This window comes from Bos indicus, chromosome 13, assembly GCF_029378745.1.
Source record: "Bos indicus isolate NIAB-ARS_2022 breed Sahiwal x Tharparkar chromosome 13, NIAB-ARS_B.indTharparkar_mat_pri_1.0, whole genome shotgun sequence".
NCBI lineage: Eukaryota > Metazoa > Chordata > Mammalia > Artiodactyla > Bovidae > Bos > Bos indicus.
In genome coordinates this window covers 61,961,225-61,977,272 of record NC_091772.1, presented here as the reverse complement: position 1 = coordinate 61,977,272, position 16,048 = coordinate 61,961,225, and the positions used below count along the sequence as shown (strand labels likewise).

The window sequence follows — 16,048 nt, the reverse complement described above, 5'->3', positions numbered from 1 at the left end:
GTTAGAGAAACTCTCTGGACATCAGCTGCTCATGACAGCTGCTGCGATCCTGGGAGGTGTCTGACCTGGTTCACAGCTGAGGAGAGGAGGCACAGAGGTGGTGCGGTGATGTGACTTGTCCAAGGTCCCCCAGAAAGCAGGAGAACTTACCTTCCCATCAGCAAATGGGAGCAACATTTCTCTCTTGGGGTTTTCAGGAGGATGAAGTTGAATTAAACGAGCCCGTCTGTAGGGCGGTTGGTGCGACGGGTGCCTGGGAAACATCAGCTTGTCCCCCACTCCACCCAGTATTGTTGTCCCAGCCAAACGCAAGGCTGCCAGCTTCCAGGTGTCCCATGAAGAGACACACGGTCACCCTCCCAAGCAAGCACCTACAGCCTGGCCGCTGGCCTGAAGGGTTTCTGGAGGCTGCTAGTGGAGAGCCTTAGAGGCTGAAAGACTCTGCTGTCTTCTCAATGGTCAGAGGCATTTGTGCCTGGACCCCTGTCGTCAGCTGGCAGGTCCTCCCATCTCCTGCCCCAGCTGAGAGCGTGGAGACGCTGTCTCTGCCCACCAGGCTGGCCTCTCTGGATGTGGTCAGCTGCACCGACTGCCCTTTCACAGGCACCCCTGCTCTGCTCTGCTCTGCCAGCCTTCCCTCCTCCTTTGCCTGCCCTCCGGGAAATCAGAGCCTGCGCCTGGCCCCAGAGGCAGGCCCCAGGTTCCTGTCCCAGGAAGGTGGGGCGGGAGGGGGCCACAGAGCAGGATGGAGAGTTCTCGAGGGGCGGCTGGGAGGGCGCCTTGCTTCCTGGCCTCGTGTTAGAAAGAAAGAAAGGAAGCAGAGCAGCCTCCCCTGCTCAGTGGTGGTTTGTCCCGGGAGGGGGCAAGAAGGGGGCGGAGGTGGTGGTGGGAGAGTATGCTGGACAGCCCCATGCCCTCCCCCAGCGCCAGGAGCACAAACAAAGGAGGCTGCAAGGATCAGGAAGTCCAAGGATGGGAAATTCCAGGGCCTCCCAGCTCCACCGGCCCCTGAGCGAGTCTGGGCGGAGAGGAGGCAAAGATGAGAGCTGGGTGTGCCCTGGTCCCAGCCCTGGGCCGCTGTGGAGAGGGGCTTCGGGAGAGGGCACATCTCAATTTTCTTTGATGTGACAAAATGCTGTTTACGTGGCAGACAAGGAGTTAGCAGCGGGCAGCGCCGGTTACCCCCCAAAGGGTCCCTCCTCAGCCAGAGCCGTCCACTCAGGTGGTGGCGTCCCTGCAGTGGTTTTCAACCCCCTCCCTGCCTGGCCGCTCCAGAGCCCCCCACTTCCTGTCCTGCCCCACGTGACCCCATTCCGGTTCGTTCCTCTGCCCCTGCAGCCTCTCCTGCGCTGGCCTGCCCTCTATCCCTTCTCACGCTCACCGCCTGTGTAATCTGGGGAGGTTGCCTCATCTGTAAACTGGGGAGTCCTTGGGAGCCTCACGCAGGAGAGTCTGCATGGAGCCCTGGCAGGGCTCAGTAGCTGTCGTCCCAGTGACTGAACAGAAGTCCTGTTGAAATACCCCCTCCACAAAGCTGCCTGGACCTACGCCAGCAGCCCTGGAGCTCTTCCTCCTTGGAGCGCTAATGGACTGGCCATCAGTCCCGCCCTGCTGGGCCCAGGGGCCGGCCCTGTGCCCTTCCCCCCACCATCCCCGCCATGAATGCACACCCTTCGGTGCTCCTTGAAGACTTGCTGACCTATTGATTCGCTTCCCTGGAAGAGAGGGTTTTTTTTTTTTTCATCACCTTCTAAGCCAACCCCAAGCCTGGGATCTCTAGTTCCAAATCTGAACCCCGTGGCCGGTTGGCCAGTCCCACGTTTCCTCTGCGCCAGGCCTTTATTGCGCACACATCCTTCACCCACCCAGCCCTGACCCTGAGAGCTCTTGCCCTGGTACCCAGAAACTCTCTGGGTGTCTCTGGATTGAGGAGTTCCTCCATTCCCGTGGGTGGAAACTCAAGAGAATTTGCCACCCTGTGCTCCACCTGGACGATCCTGGCCACCTCCTCAGCTGGAGTTTGCGTGGATTGGCCTGGTCACTGAGGCCCGGCTGTGGTCAGCGCTCGGCTTGGCCTGGGGAGAGCCTCTGCGTCATGGACTCTTCAACAGCCTGTAAAGCTGGGTCTAGTGCTGGGGCTGGTTTCAGGTTTCCTTGGCAAAAAAGGTGTTGAAACATTTCTTCGGGTGATTCCTCTGCCTCTCTCACCAGCCACCTAAGGGGTTATTTCAGCTCCGTGACCCTTACTAGCTCTGAACTCACTGGTGGTCTCAGGTTCCTTGCAGTGGCTCAGGCATGGCCCCTGTGTTTATTGACCACGGCAGGGACCTGGCCCATCCAGCAGAACCCGGGGAAGCTGCTTCTTCCTCATTCGTGGGTTCATCTTCGCTCATCGCCTACCTCCCTACGTGAGCACGTGACTCCAGGGAGCCCCCACTGGCCCTGTTCCTTAGCTCCTTCTTATAAGTCTATGTGTGTGGTGCTTATCACTCCCAGAACCATGCAGCTCCCTTGCTGCCAAAAACCTGCCTGCCTGTCTCTTGGCTGCGGTGTGGCCCGAGCCCTGACCTCCCACAGCCAGCTCCCTGGCGCGTTCCCTCCCCGGGAATGTCTCCTGCCTGCCAAGGTCCTGCCTCCCTGACAGAGCCCTCACTTCTGGAACTGCGGACGCAAGCATTTCACGGCACACGGATCTCTGATGGATTCGTCTGTGTGCCCAGGGTGTCCCGCTCCACTCCACCCCCCTGTCCCCTCCCCGCAGCCGATGAGGGCATTCAACCTCCTCTTCCTGAGCTCTCCTGGCTCACCTCTGGGCACCAGAAGCAGTTTCTGAACTGTGGATGTGCTGCAGAGGGAACAGGCCAAGGAAGAGCCCTTCTCCCACTTCCCAGGAGCACCTTCCCAGCCATTGTGGGTTTTTCCCTGCCCTCAACTAAGCTGAACCTTGGCTTTAAATTTTTTCTTTTTATTTATTTATTTTTATATTTTTCATATTACTTTTTTTTTTTTCCTGACTGTGCCGCCAGGCGCAAAGGATCTTAGTTCCCAGACCAGGAATGGAACCCTCACCCGCTGCAGTAGAAGTGTGGAGTCTTAACCACTGGACTGCCAGGGAAGGCCCTGTTTGTTTTTTTTCTTAAGTTACCTCTTTGTAAGGATTCACGGCATTTCAGGCAGGACACAGGTGACCATTGGTAAAGGAATTCAGTGTCCGGCCTCCTAGGACAACGAAACGCAGAGGACGTCTCCACGTCACCTGATGAAGTCTTCATCTGAGGCTCTGACCGGGGACCCTTAGGGTGGGGGGCCCTTCTCACGTACCACGTTGTCCAGCAGCTTCTCAGCAGACAGCTTTGTCTCTGAGGAAACAAAACGCAAACGGCCGTCTTCTCCATCTGAAGACGCTCACTCCAAAACAGGAACCATGGCTCTTTCGAATGACATCATCTCAGTGTGGCTGCGGGGTCTGCCTCACACAGTGCGTCCGGCCTCGTGGAGTTGTGGGGGTGGGGGGGTGAGGGGGTGGGCAGGTCCCAGCGTGCCCCCTGCCCCGGGTTGAAGAGGTCAGGTCTGGGTAGATGGTGGGGCAGCAAGAAGAAGAGAACCCACAATCACAAAAACGAATTCTAGTTTCCCCACAGCACTGGGCGTCTGTGCCGGTGGGGCCAGTGTGCGCTGTGTCAGAAAAGCCCTCTGCCGCAGAACCAGGAGGGGCTCCCTTAATAGAAGGAAAAGTTTGGCCCATTTTTCAAGCCAGTTCCTAAGACTCCCTGTTAGTGAGTCCTGGAAGAACGAATATTTCTGCATATGACCACATGGCTTTCAAAAACTCAACAACAGCTTCCTTTGCTGGTCCAGCGGTTAGGACTCAGCGCTTCCACTGCAGGGGACCGGGTTCGATCCCTGGTCTGGGAACTAAACTCCTTCCACAAGCCGCACAGCGCGTCCACTTTTTTTTTTTCCTTAAGGAAAAAAAATAGCAAAACAAAGCTCTGCGTTTTTAAAAAACTTGATAGAAAATGTTATTCAAACAGTACAGTCACCAGAGGGGCACCACCTCAAGATGCGTGGACCCTGTTCTCTGCGGGGCTGTTCTATCCTCGCCAAGTAGGAACGGCCCTGGTGCCCCCTGGCTAGTTTTGCTCTCTTGTTTGCGGGAGCCATTTTTCTTTATTGTGGTAAAACATAACGCAAAACTTGCAATTTTAATACATTTTAAGTGTACAACTCAGTGGCATTATAGTTATACTCACTGCCCAGCAGTCATCACCACCATCTATTTTCCAAAACTCTTCGTCCTGCCAAACAGAACCTGCAGCCCCATGAAGCAGTAACTTCCCATCCCCAGATGCCCTGGCCCTGGTAGCCCCTCTTCTACTTTCTGTCTGTGTGAACATGCCTGTTCCAGCTGCCGCATCCACATGGAATCCCCCAGTGTTTGTCCCGTGGCGTCTGGCTTCTTTCACTCAGCAGTGTTTTCAAGGTTGTGGGGGCCTGCCGGCCTAGGCTCTGGCTCTGAGTGGCAGCTTCAGCAGATCCCTGCCTTCCTCCAACCCACCGGTCACCGACTTCCCTCCAGCCCGTCCTTCTGGGCGTGTTGCCAGTGGCAGCAGGCAGGCTTCAGCTCATCGGAAAGTCGCCCCTACTTCTCACGCCACTCCAGCCCCAGCCCACAGATAGAACTAGGCGCCAAGGAGGACTTGGGTCAAAGCCCGGTGCCCTTGGAGGCTGGGGGAGGAGGCAGCCAGAAAACAGGTAAACATGATGACTCCCCAGACAGAGGGTGAAGCCAGGTCAAATGACTAAATGACGAAATGAGGCCCTGCTTTGTGTGACGGGTCCCAGCAGGTGGCTTCAGGGTTTCCAGCTTGGTCACAGCAGCAGACATCTGAAGGGGAGGCTGGACTGGAAAGAGTGGCAATGGGCTTCCCTTGAATCATGCTTCCAGTCTAGTTGACTTACTCCTGCGCCATTGCAGTCGCTCCTAAATGGCACCCACAGAGGTACCTAAGATGCACAGCAAAGTGGCAAGCTGGGCCCACTGCAGGAGCCTTTGCAGAAGGCAGCGTGACCAGACATTTTCAAGAGTCATTGAGTGGGGACTTGCCAGTGGTTAAGACTCTGCGCTTCCAGTGCAGGAGACGTGGGTTTGACCCTTGTCCTATAAGTAACTTGTTCTAACTAAGATCCCTTGTTCTAACTAAGATGCCACATGCCTCTGGGTGAGGTTAAGGAAAAACAAAAAAGTTGTTAAATATTCCTACCATTTGACCCATGAATTCCATGTTTTGGAATCTGGTCTAAAAAGGAAATGATCGCAAATACAGACCAGTATTCACGTACAGAGATGTTCCCAGCAGTGTTTATAAGTAGCCCCTGATAGCAGATAGCCTAAGTAGCCACTCATAAGGGAGTAAATAACAGAACATATGATAAAACAATACAGGGATATAAAAATTATATTTGCAAAGCAAAACAAGATTTTTGATGGTAGGGGAAATGCCTATGACAAAATGTTAAGCAAAAAAAAAAAGGTTTCAAAGCAGACTGTTATTCTCGGTATGCATTATGATATCAAGTATGTAAAAAAATCACAGAGGAAAAAATAAACAGAAGCATATGCCAAGCTGCTTGGTGCAATTATGGACTTTTTTTTTTCTTTACATCTTTCCACACTTTGCAAATGCTCTACAAAAGGAATATGCGTTACTTTGATCTTCAGGACAAGAAAGCAATAAAAGGGAGGAACAATGCTCCTCTCCATGTGATTAAAGAGGAACTAGAATTTGGGTGGACTGGAGGCCTGGCCCAGACCCGTGAGCCAGGTGGTCCATGGCGGCTTTAGGGAGGATGCTGTGGGGGGTGAGGGTCAGCGTGGGGCAGTGTGGCATGTGACCAGCGTAGGAAACTTACATATTTGACTTCAAGGGCCTGGCAAGCATCATCGTTGAGTGCAAGTGTGCAGGGCAATAGGAACAGGTGGACACTGCAGCAGAACAGAGCCCTCGAGCCCTGTGTAAAAGGAGAGGCTCAGCAGCAGTGGGTGTTTGCCATGTGAGAGTGAGGGCCCTGTGTAGCCAGACCTTCCATTTTTCAAAGAAGCCAGAAATCCCCAATTTTCAACTGTGACCTCTATTACTAAACACGGTTACTTAGTTGAGAAACACTCTCAGCACCATGCAGTCCACATCCACGGGCCAGATACTGTGGGTGCTCCATGAGTCAGAGACCGCCTGCCCGCCTGGCCTCCTCCCCGGACCCCGTGTTGGGTTCCCCCCGTGGGTGCCATGTTGCTGGTGGCCCCCCACACAGGCTGAAAGGGACTTCCTTTTCTTCTATCCACCAGAAAACGAGCCTCCGTCTCCTCTGGTCTCCGGGATCATCGATTACAACATGCCCCTCACCTCCACGTACCTGAAACAGATGAAGTTGCGCGTGATGAATTCCCAGGAGCAGGTAAGGCATCCGTCCCCCTCGCCCCACCGGAGGCGTCCTAACTTGCCTGGATGTGGTTGAGCCTTTCCGAGATGTGGGGCCACAGCCTGTGTAAACACACTGGAAACCAAAGAGGCCCTTATCTGCTTATCTGGGCCGGGCAGTCCTGGCTGAGAGGAGGGAAGGAACGTGTTCCTAGTGAGAAGGTCTGCTGAGTAGACCGCCCTGCCAGGTCTTCGGGGAAGCCTTCCTCAAGGGCAGGGGTAAGGGGGTGGAAGTGGGAGGGGTGAGAGCTGCTGGCCTTGGCTCTCGGCTTGCCCTTGCCCTGCTCTGCCCTCTACTGCGCCACTCGTCTCCTTGCCCTGGGGAGGCAAGAGGGAGGCCACGCCTGCCTGTAGCCTCTGTCACTCTTGGGGACCCGGCGGGCCTGGAGGGTGAGCTGGGGAAGGTGGCCCAGCGTGAGATAAGGCCCTGCCCGCACCCCCCACCTCCCCGGGCTGCCCAGGACTCCCCAGCTGTGGATTGCCCAGGGCTGTCAGGCACCATGGAAACAGGCTGTGAAAAGAAAACCGCTCCTGCCCACCTCCCTCCACAGCCCACCTTCTAGCCCTTTGCAAGGCGCGTAGCCTGACTGTCTTTCAGAGAAAGACTGGGTGAGTGCCACCCCTCTCCCCGACCACTGCTCCAACCCAGAGTCAGAGTGTCTCACCTCCTGCTTCAAGCTTTCTCATCAGCTGTGACGTTTGAACCTGCCGTATCTTTGAGGCGCGACTAGGGAAATGGGTTGTTCTCTTCTCCGTTGGAAGTCTGACTTCCAGCCCTGGGTGCATTCCATCCAGGATGTGGCTGGTCTCCTTGACAACCTGGGTGTGTGTCCGCCGAGGAGGGTGACAGCTCTGCTGTCAGCTCTGAGGGGATGTAGCTGGAGGTGCTCAGGTAGCATCTGGGGCTGGGGTCTGAGGATCTGAGCCATTTGGCTTGAGTTCTGCATTGCCCTGAGGAGGAGGTGTGGTGGCCCTCCCATCCCCACAGCCTCAAGAGGGCGGATGAAGTAAGCTGGGCTCTGGGTGGTGGAGTTGTTTGCGTCTCTCCCGTCTTTTCATCCCGACCCAGGGATGGAACGCGCCTCTTACCTCTCCAGCACTGGGAGGCAGGTTCAGTACCACTAACACCACCTGGGGAACCCCTTAGTGCCCCAGAGACAGCAGGAGTTTGTATAACCGAAGGAAACATACCAAGATCCGTTCATGAGGGATCCCAGTGTGGTGCACTGACCACTGCTGGTTCTGGCGGTGAACTGGACTCAAGCGCCGTTTTGTGGGGAAAAGAAAAGCCGTGGGGCTGAACTCCTGCTGTCTGGCTGTTTGAGTGCCTTTGTGCTTCACCCCATGTAGTGGTGCTTAGATTTTATAACTGTTGCTTCTGTTAGAGCAACACCCTTATAACTGCCATTTTCTGCACAAAACAACTTTGCGGTTTTGAGTGGAAAACCGACACCATTATCCCTGCTGTTTTTGAAGTTTCTTAGGGATGCGACCGTCATAGAAAAGAGGAGCCTGGCGGGTCCACAAAGAGTTGGACATGACTAAAGTGACTTAACATGCATGAACCCAAGAGGAATTAAGACTGGGGTGTGTGTGTGTGTGTGTGTGTGTTAGTTGCTCAGTCGTGTCCAACTCTTTGTGACCCCATGAACCGTAGCCTGCCAGGTTCCTCCATCCATGGGATTCTCCAGGCAAGAATACTGGAGTGGGTTGCCATTCCCTTCTCCAGGGGATCTTCCCAACCCAGGGATCAAACCTGGGTCTACTGCTTTGCAGGCAGATTCATTACTGTCTGAGCCACCAGGGAAGCTGGTTAGGTGCATTGACAAGGATTCAGTCATTTAACAAATATTTATGGAGCCCTACTCCAAGAGCCAGGCCCTAGGGATGACCAAAGACAGCACCATTCCCAGCTCTTCTTATGATCTGAGGGGAGACAGACACTAATGAAAAAGTCATACACAAGTGCTAAGGTCATAGCAGGCAGCAGAGTTGGGGGAGAGATTAACCAGCCATCATGCGTACAGCTGTGACAAGTGCCAGGCAGGAGGCACGTGGTGCCATGAGTAGTTAGATGGGCACGATGGGGGGACCAACGCAGGCGTCAGGAAGGTTTGCCTCAGAAGAGGAGGCTTGAGGAGGCTTGAGCTGAGTTAGATCTTCAGGGTAGAGAGCACCAGTCTGAGGAAACAGCTTGTGCAAAGGCCCTGTGGCTTGAGGGAGGACAATTTGAGAGGCTGGTATGGCTGGTGCAGAGAGTGTGAGCAGTTCTGAAGCTAAAGAAAACTGGGAGAAACACAGCATTGGGCATATAAACACTTTTAACACTTTTCATTTATTTATTTCTGGCTGCTCTAGGTCTTCCTTGCTCCACATGGGCTTTCTCTAGTTGTGACATGGGGGCTTCTTATTGTGGTGGCTTCTCTTGCTGCAGAGCACGGGCTCAGTAGTTGGGGCACACAGGCTTGTGGAATCTTCCCCAACCAGGGATGAAACCTGTGTCCCCTGCATTGGCAGGCAGAGTCTTTTTTTTTTTTTTAATTTAATTATTATTTTTTTTTAACACTAAGAACATTTTGTATTGGGGTATAGCTGATTAACAATGTGATAGTTTCAGGTGAACAGCAGAAGGGCTCAGCCATACATATGTATCCACTCGCCCCCAAACCCCACTCCCATCCAGGCTGGCACATAACACTGAGCAGAATTCCCTGTGCTGTACAGTAGGTCTTTGTTGTCCATTTTAAATATAGCAGGCAGTGTGTACAGGACATTCCCAAGTTCCTAACCATCCCTTCCGACCCGCCACCCCCAGCAACCGTGAGTTCGTTTCCTAAGTCTGTGAGTCTCTTTCTGTTTTGTAAGTAAGTTTGTTTATATCATTTTCGATTCCACATCTAAGGGACGTCGTGTGATGTTTTTCCTTCGCCGTCTGGCTTGCTTCACTCATTTTGACATTCTCTAGGTCCATTCATGTTGCCGCAAATGGCCTTGTCTCGTTCTTTTTAATGGCTGAGTAATATTCCATTGTGCACATGTACATCTTCTTTATCCACTCCTCTGTTGATGGACATTTAGGTTGCTTCCATGTCTTGGCTGTTGTAAACAGCGCTGCAGTGAACACTGGGGTGCATGGATCTTTTCGGGCCGTGTTTTTCTCTGAATATATGACAGGTGGATTCTTAACCACTGGTCCACCAAGCAAGTCCAGCACGTAAGCGCTTGATGGTCATCTGTGAATGAACGGAAGTTCATGGATAAGTCGCCCTGGTGAGGTTCAGGCTACTCTGATAGAGAGGGAGTGTGGGAGGTGTTTGTCCCCAGCGGGGTGGGGCTGAAGCTGAGATTGAGGTGGCTTGAGTTGACAGTGGAGTTGACTGTTCTTCACCTCCATCCCTGGTTTCCCAAACTGGGGCCCTCTGAATGTCCCCGACCTTCTCCAGTGTGCGGTAGAAGGTAAAAATGCAGACCCTCCTTGCACACGCCTGGCAGGAGAGGCAGTGTGTATGAGGAGGCCCTTCCACTTGGGGCCCTCCAGCTGTCAGCCTCCCGCCCTGCACGCACCGCAGTGAGTGCTCAAGGCCTCAGCCTTTCAACCAGCGCTGTGATCCTGGCTCAATAGCCAGGCACGTGGTAAAACAAGAAGTCACACTGCTCGCCAGGTTATTTATCTGCAGCAGCAAGGAAGGGCCAAGGACCCAGGTGTCTTTGATTTTTCAGCTTGAGTTGAAAACTAAAAATACACTTACTTGAATTGGTAGCTTCTTTCCTGTAGCGCAAATGTAGCTTCCCTAATGGCTTAGACGACTCAGACCGTAAGGAATCTGCCTGCAATGCAGGAGACCCAGGTTTGATCCTTGAGTCGGGAAGATCCCCTGGAGAAGGGAATGGCAACCCACTCCAGTATTCTTGCCTGGAGAACCCCATGGACAGAGGAGCCTAGCAGGCTACAGCCCGTGGGTTTGCAAAGAGTCGGACATGACTAGGCGTTTAGCACTTCCTGTAGTGATGTCAGAGCAGGGCTCCCCTTTGAGTGGGTGAATGGCTCCCCGTCCCAGTGCAGCATGGGTCTGGCTCTGCTGCCGTCAAACACCATGTCCCGAGACAAGGCTTTGGGAGTCGTTTCATTCAATGCAGCATCCCTCTGACCCCGAACGGTCTGCCAACAGAAGACACCTGTAGTGTCTGCACATCATTCATGAAGGCTGGAATGGAAGATAAACCCAATTGTAAATAACAGCAGCTGGGATGAATGATATTTTATGAATGCTGAACAAAGCTCTACATCTAAAATCTCTGAGTGAGAAGAACCTAAGAATTCGTTTTTTTCCCAGCATTAGGTATCCAGGAGACACTACAACAGTAAGGCGAGGAGGATATTTTCCCCTCCCTCAGCTTTGAGCAGACAATGAACAGGCGGTGGGGTTTGTTTGTGAAGTGGACGGAATCGTGTTACCTTTGTCCAGTTGTGTTGGATTAATGTGCTGAGAAATGGGTCTTTCTCTGCAGAGGATATTAGGTAATGTGAAAATCTAATAATAATGTTCATGCATACGTGCTGAAGTCACTTCAGTCATGTCCAACTCTTTGCCACCCCATGGGCTGTAGCCTGCGAGGCTCCTCTGTCCATAGGATTCTCCAAGCAAGAATAATAGAGCGGGTTGCCATTGCCTCCTCCAGGGGATCATCCCAACCTAGAGATCAAACCCATGTCTCTTACGTCTCCTGCATTGGCAGGGGCGTTCTTTACCACTAGCGTCACCTGGGAATTCCAATAATAATGTTCACAGGAACCAAACAGAATATTGACGTCTGATCCAATGCAGTGAATATTTATTATGGCGTCTCAACATGTGGGACATTTAGGTCCACCCTCCCGGGACCTCCATCCTAAGACACAAGATCCCCCACAAGCTGTCATTTCGGTGGCCACAAAGAGCTGAAAATAGGCGAGGGGCACCCGATAAAGTCAGGTTTTTTTCCCCCTTATTTGGGAAAGCATCATGAAGATATACAACTGAAACCACATTTAGTTTTACCGATGACGAATGTGTTTTCTTGTAGGGGGCTGGGTGTGAAGATCTCATGAGATGTGGACTGTCATGAAGAATGTTCCAAAGCATTCTTCTGATAAGATGGGGTCCCAGGGAGGGTGCAGGCCACACTCATAAGGGTCCCAGGGAGGGCTGCAGGCCACACTCATAAGGCCAAAGATGGGGTCCCAGGGAGGGTGCAGGCCACACTCATAAGGGCAGAGGTGGCCAGCAAGCGCACCCCCAGCCGCTGACCTTTCAAATTCCCTTTCAGCGCTGTGTGCAAGATGAAGGGCAGTGTTAGGATCTCTTCATGTAGACACTGGTTTTGTTTTCTGTCTCATTTTATTCTATTTTTCATACTGAAAAAAAAATTACACAAATACATCTGGCCTCCGTCACCAAAAAACAAAAGCATGGTGATAAAAATCACCATCCTCCCACCACCTGGATCACTGAATATTTTGGTGTTCAACCTTCCAGACTACTGAATAGAAAACGGAATTATCCTGTGCGTACCATTTTACAACCCGCTTTGCTTTCCTGTATTATTCAGTCTCTTTACTATCCAACCCTTGATGTTTCCACCTACCAGATAAGCTGATCTTATAATTCTCTTGTCACTCACTCATTCCTCACTCGTATCCCCCCCATCCGTCTATCCATCCATCCATCATGCACCTGAGCTGGCAGGTGCTAAGGAGACCATGGTGAACAGTCTCTCTGCCCTGCTGCCTCTCACAGTCCAGTGAAAGAGACGAGGAAAATCAAAATCAACATTCTGGGGTCTGTAGAAGCGCTTAGAGGTGGGACAGGGAAGCAGAGGGGATGCCGTTTCAGGCACCTGTTCTGTGTCCAGCCCTTTACAAACATCGCCCCTCACCCTCCCAGCTCAACAGGGTCACGTTATCATCCTCATCTTGCTGGTTTCGTAGCTGAGGCTCAAGAAGTTTCCGTATTTGCTCAAGGTCACACAACCGCTAACATGAACTGCAACTCAGATCTTTTCCATCCAAACCTGTGCCCCTGCCACAGCCACATGCCCTGCTTCTCCATGGACTTCTTGGGTGAGGGTGTTCTCCTTAGAATCCGAGGTGGTGGGTCACCTGGGCCCTGATCACCGGGTCGCTGGCGGGGCTAGTGGAGAGAAAAAACGTCCTTGGCAGAGATGCTGGCAGAGCAGGCAGAGAGCTTTGTTTGGCTTGGGAACTGGGAGCCGCCTGACATAGATGAAGCTTAAGGAAATGTGGGAAGGAGGGGTTTGGTAGGGGGCCTGGGTGGGGTGGAGGTCTCCCCCTGCCTTGTGAATGCCCAATTACCTGCTGGGGTACATATAGAATTTGATATCCATGTTATAGGGGATATGAACCTGATCTTTCCTGAGATCACAGTGTTTGAATCAAGACCCCATTGTAGAAATCAGATCCAGATCCCAAGGAGAAAGACAAATCATGTGCTCCTTCCCCGACACACACTTTCATTTTATAGAAGCAGAGACTGGGACCCCCGGGAGGCTTAGCAACTTCCCCAGGGCAACCCCTGGCCACCCTCCCTCCCCAACTCCTTGCTCCTTTCAGAGTGGGAAGCCTGTCAGCACCTTCCTTCGCTTCCCGCCTCCCTCGCTTCAATTCTTGGAGCAGCACTAATGTCCCGCTAATGGTTTTAATGGTTCTCGCAGCAGTGTGTGAAGCGGCGCAGCGCTCCATTGTTTAAACCCGCGTGATGGAGGCTCTTATTTGTCTCCATTAACCTCTGCCTCCCTCTCCTCTGCAGCTCTCCCCTGGCCCAGAGTTTTCCCTGGGTCTTGGAGGTTGGGGGAGGAAGGGCAGACTTCCCTCCCCCACCCCCTAGATGTGGGGCCTGCAGGGTAGTCCCTGCCCAGAGAGCCGGGGGTCCCCTAGAGTACTGGCCCTCCTGCTCCTTTCAGGAGGCGGTGTGGAGCAGCACTGCTCTCAGCCAAGATTCCAGCCCACCCACCAAAGACCCTGGAGTGACAGTCCCAGTTCTGCCTACCGGGTGTGTAACTTGGAGCTAGTCACTTCACCTCTCCGGGCTCCTTGTGTAACTTGGAGCTAATCACTTCACCTCTCTGGGCTCCTTTTTCCTCCTCCTGTTGTTTAGTTGCTCAGTCGCGTCCCAACCTCAAGGACTGTAGCCCGCTGGGTCCTCTGTCCTTGGTATTTCCCAGGCAAGAATATTGGAGTGGGTTGCCATTTCCTCCTCCAGGGGATCTTCCCGACCCAGGGATCGAACTCAAGTCTCCTGCTTGGCAGGTGGATTCTTTATCATCTAAGCAACCAGGGAAGCCCTTTTCTCCTGTTACTTGAGAGTAATAACAGTATAATATCAGTACACCTCACAGATTTAGCCCAAGAGTTAAATGACACAAAGCAGGCGCAGTGCGCAGCACAGCGCTGGGACACCTTAGAAGCACAGAGGAAGCCTCAGTGACGTCTGGTGCTGTTGATGGCAATCTTATTATGCCAACTTGATTCAGTAGACACAGTGAAGGACCTTGTCCAAGATTGTTCTTGGGCCACAAAGATGAATAAGACAGCATAGCTGGTCTCCAGGAGCTCTTCTTAGTAGAGAGGACAAGACAGTGGCCATGGAACTGTAATCCAAGATAAGAAAACAGAAACAGGAAGAGACCAGGAACCTGCCAGGTGGTTCAGGGGACACTCGCTTATTTTAAAATGAGATTTGGACCAGCCCAGAAGGTCCAGGTGAGGGATGCTGAGGGATAACAGCTCTAGGAGGACCTGGGCTGGGGAAGGCCAGAGCCAATTTGGGAAAAGGGGGAGAAGGAAGAAGAAAGAGGAGGCGAAGGGACTCAGCACATGTGCCTCTTAGAAGGGAAGTCACGAGAGAGCCCTTTCCCCAGCCAGCACCGGGGAGCCAGGCGAGGATTGGGGGCAGGAAAGGAGCACATTCCACGTGTGAAACTTTCTTAGGTTCCCATCTTCCTTAGTGGAGAGGGAAACAAGCCCACTCTGAAAAGCTCTCGACATTCACTTTCTTAATTGTGGCAAAATGTGAAATGTGCCACTTTAATCATTTTAAGTGTATAGTTCAGTGACATCAAGTACATTCATGATGTTATGCAATCATTACCCCTATTTCCAAAATTTTTCATCACCCCAGACAGAAACTCTGTAACAGTTAAGCAATAATTCCTCCCACCCCCAGCCGCTGGTAACCACTGTTTCACTTTCTAAATTTGACTGTCCAAGTACCTCTTTTAAGTGGAATCACATTATTTGTCCTTCTGTGTCTGGCTTATTTCACTTAGCATGTTGTTTCCAAGGCTCATCCATGTGGCAGCATGTGTCAAAACCTCATTCCTTTTAATGGCTGCATGCTATTCCATTGTATAAATAGACCACATTGTTGATTTCCGTTCATCCGTTGGCAGCCATTTGGGTGGTTTCCACTTTGGGGCTAGGCACATTTACTTTTTTAATCTTTTAGACCAGGCTGTGGGACAGGGAGGGATTAAAACAGGGATCTGCTCATTCTCTCTCTGAGTCCTCATCCCTCTTTATGGCTTGCTTTTCTCATGGACATACTCAGGCTTCTTCCTGCTCAGAAGGGCCCCCCTAAATGGGCAGACCCAAAGAAGAAGCACAGCTGATGGGTCACAGTGAGATCCTGTCACTTGCTTAAACAGTGCTTGACTCGTAGGACTTTCACCTGTGGAGAACCTGCAAATGCCAACTCTGCACCCAGATTTATTTATTTATTTTATTTTATTTTTAAACTTTACAAATTGTATTAGTTTTGCCAAATATCAAAATGAATCCGCCACAGGTATACATGTGTTCCCCATCCTGAACCCTCCTCCCTCCTCCCTCCCCATACCATCCCTCTGGGTCATCCCAGTGCACTAGCCCCAAGCATCCAGTATCGTGCATTGAACCTGGACTGGCAACTCGTTTCATACATGATATTATACATGTTTCAATGCCATTCTCCCAAATCTTCCCACCCTCTCCCTCTGCAACAGAGTCCATAAGACTGTTCTATACATCAGTGTCTCTTTTGCTGTCTCGTACACAGGGTTATTGTTAGCATCTTTCTAAATTCCATATATATGCATTAGTATACTGTTTTGGTGTTTTTCTTTCTGGCTTACTTCACTCTGTATAATAGGCTCCAGTTTCATCCACCTCATTAGAACTGATTCAAATGTATTCTTTTTAATGGCTGAGTAATACTCCATTGTGTGTATGTACCACAGCTTTCTTATCCATTCATCTGCTGATGGACATCTAGGTTGCTTCCATGTCCTGGCTATTATAAACAGTGCTGCGATGAACATTGGGGTACACGTGTCTCTTTCCCTTGCACCCAGATTTAATAGCTTGATGACAGCCTCCCCTAGTGGCTCAGTGGTAAAGAATGTGCCTGCCAATGCAGGAGACGTGGGTTCAACCCCTGGGCCTCAAAGATCCCACATACCACAGAGCAACTACTGAGCCCAGCCCATGCACTGAAACTAGAGTAGCCCCAGCTCTCTACAACTATAGAAAAGCC

At 51.9% G+C, this 16,048-nt stretch overlaps 1 protein-coding gene across 2 annotated transcripts in view; it reads left to right on the top strand.

Moving 5' to 3' along the window:
- Positions 1 to 16,048, top strand: part of NOL4L (nucleolar protein 4 like) — a 131,258-nt gene that overhangs the window by 59,623 nt on the left and 55,587 nt on the right. For both annotated transcript variants that reach the window (XM_070801488.1, XM_070801487.1), the window contains exon 4: positions 6,347 to 6,456. In XM_070801488.1, the coding sequence (XP_070657589.1) occupies positions 6,347 to 6,456 (110 nt within the window). The remainder of the gene's footprint in view (positions 1 to 6,346; positions 6,457 to 16,048) is intronic.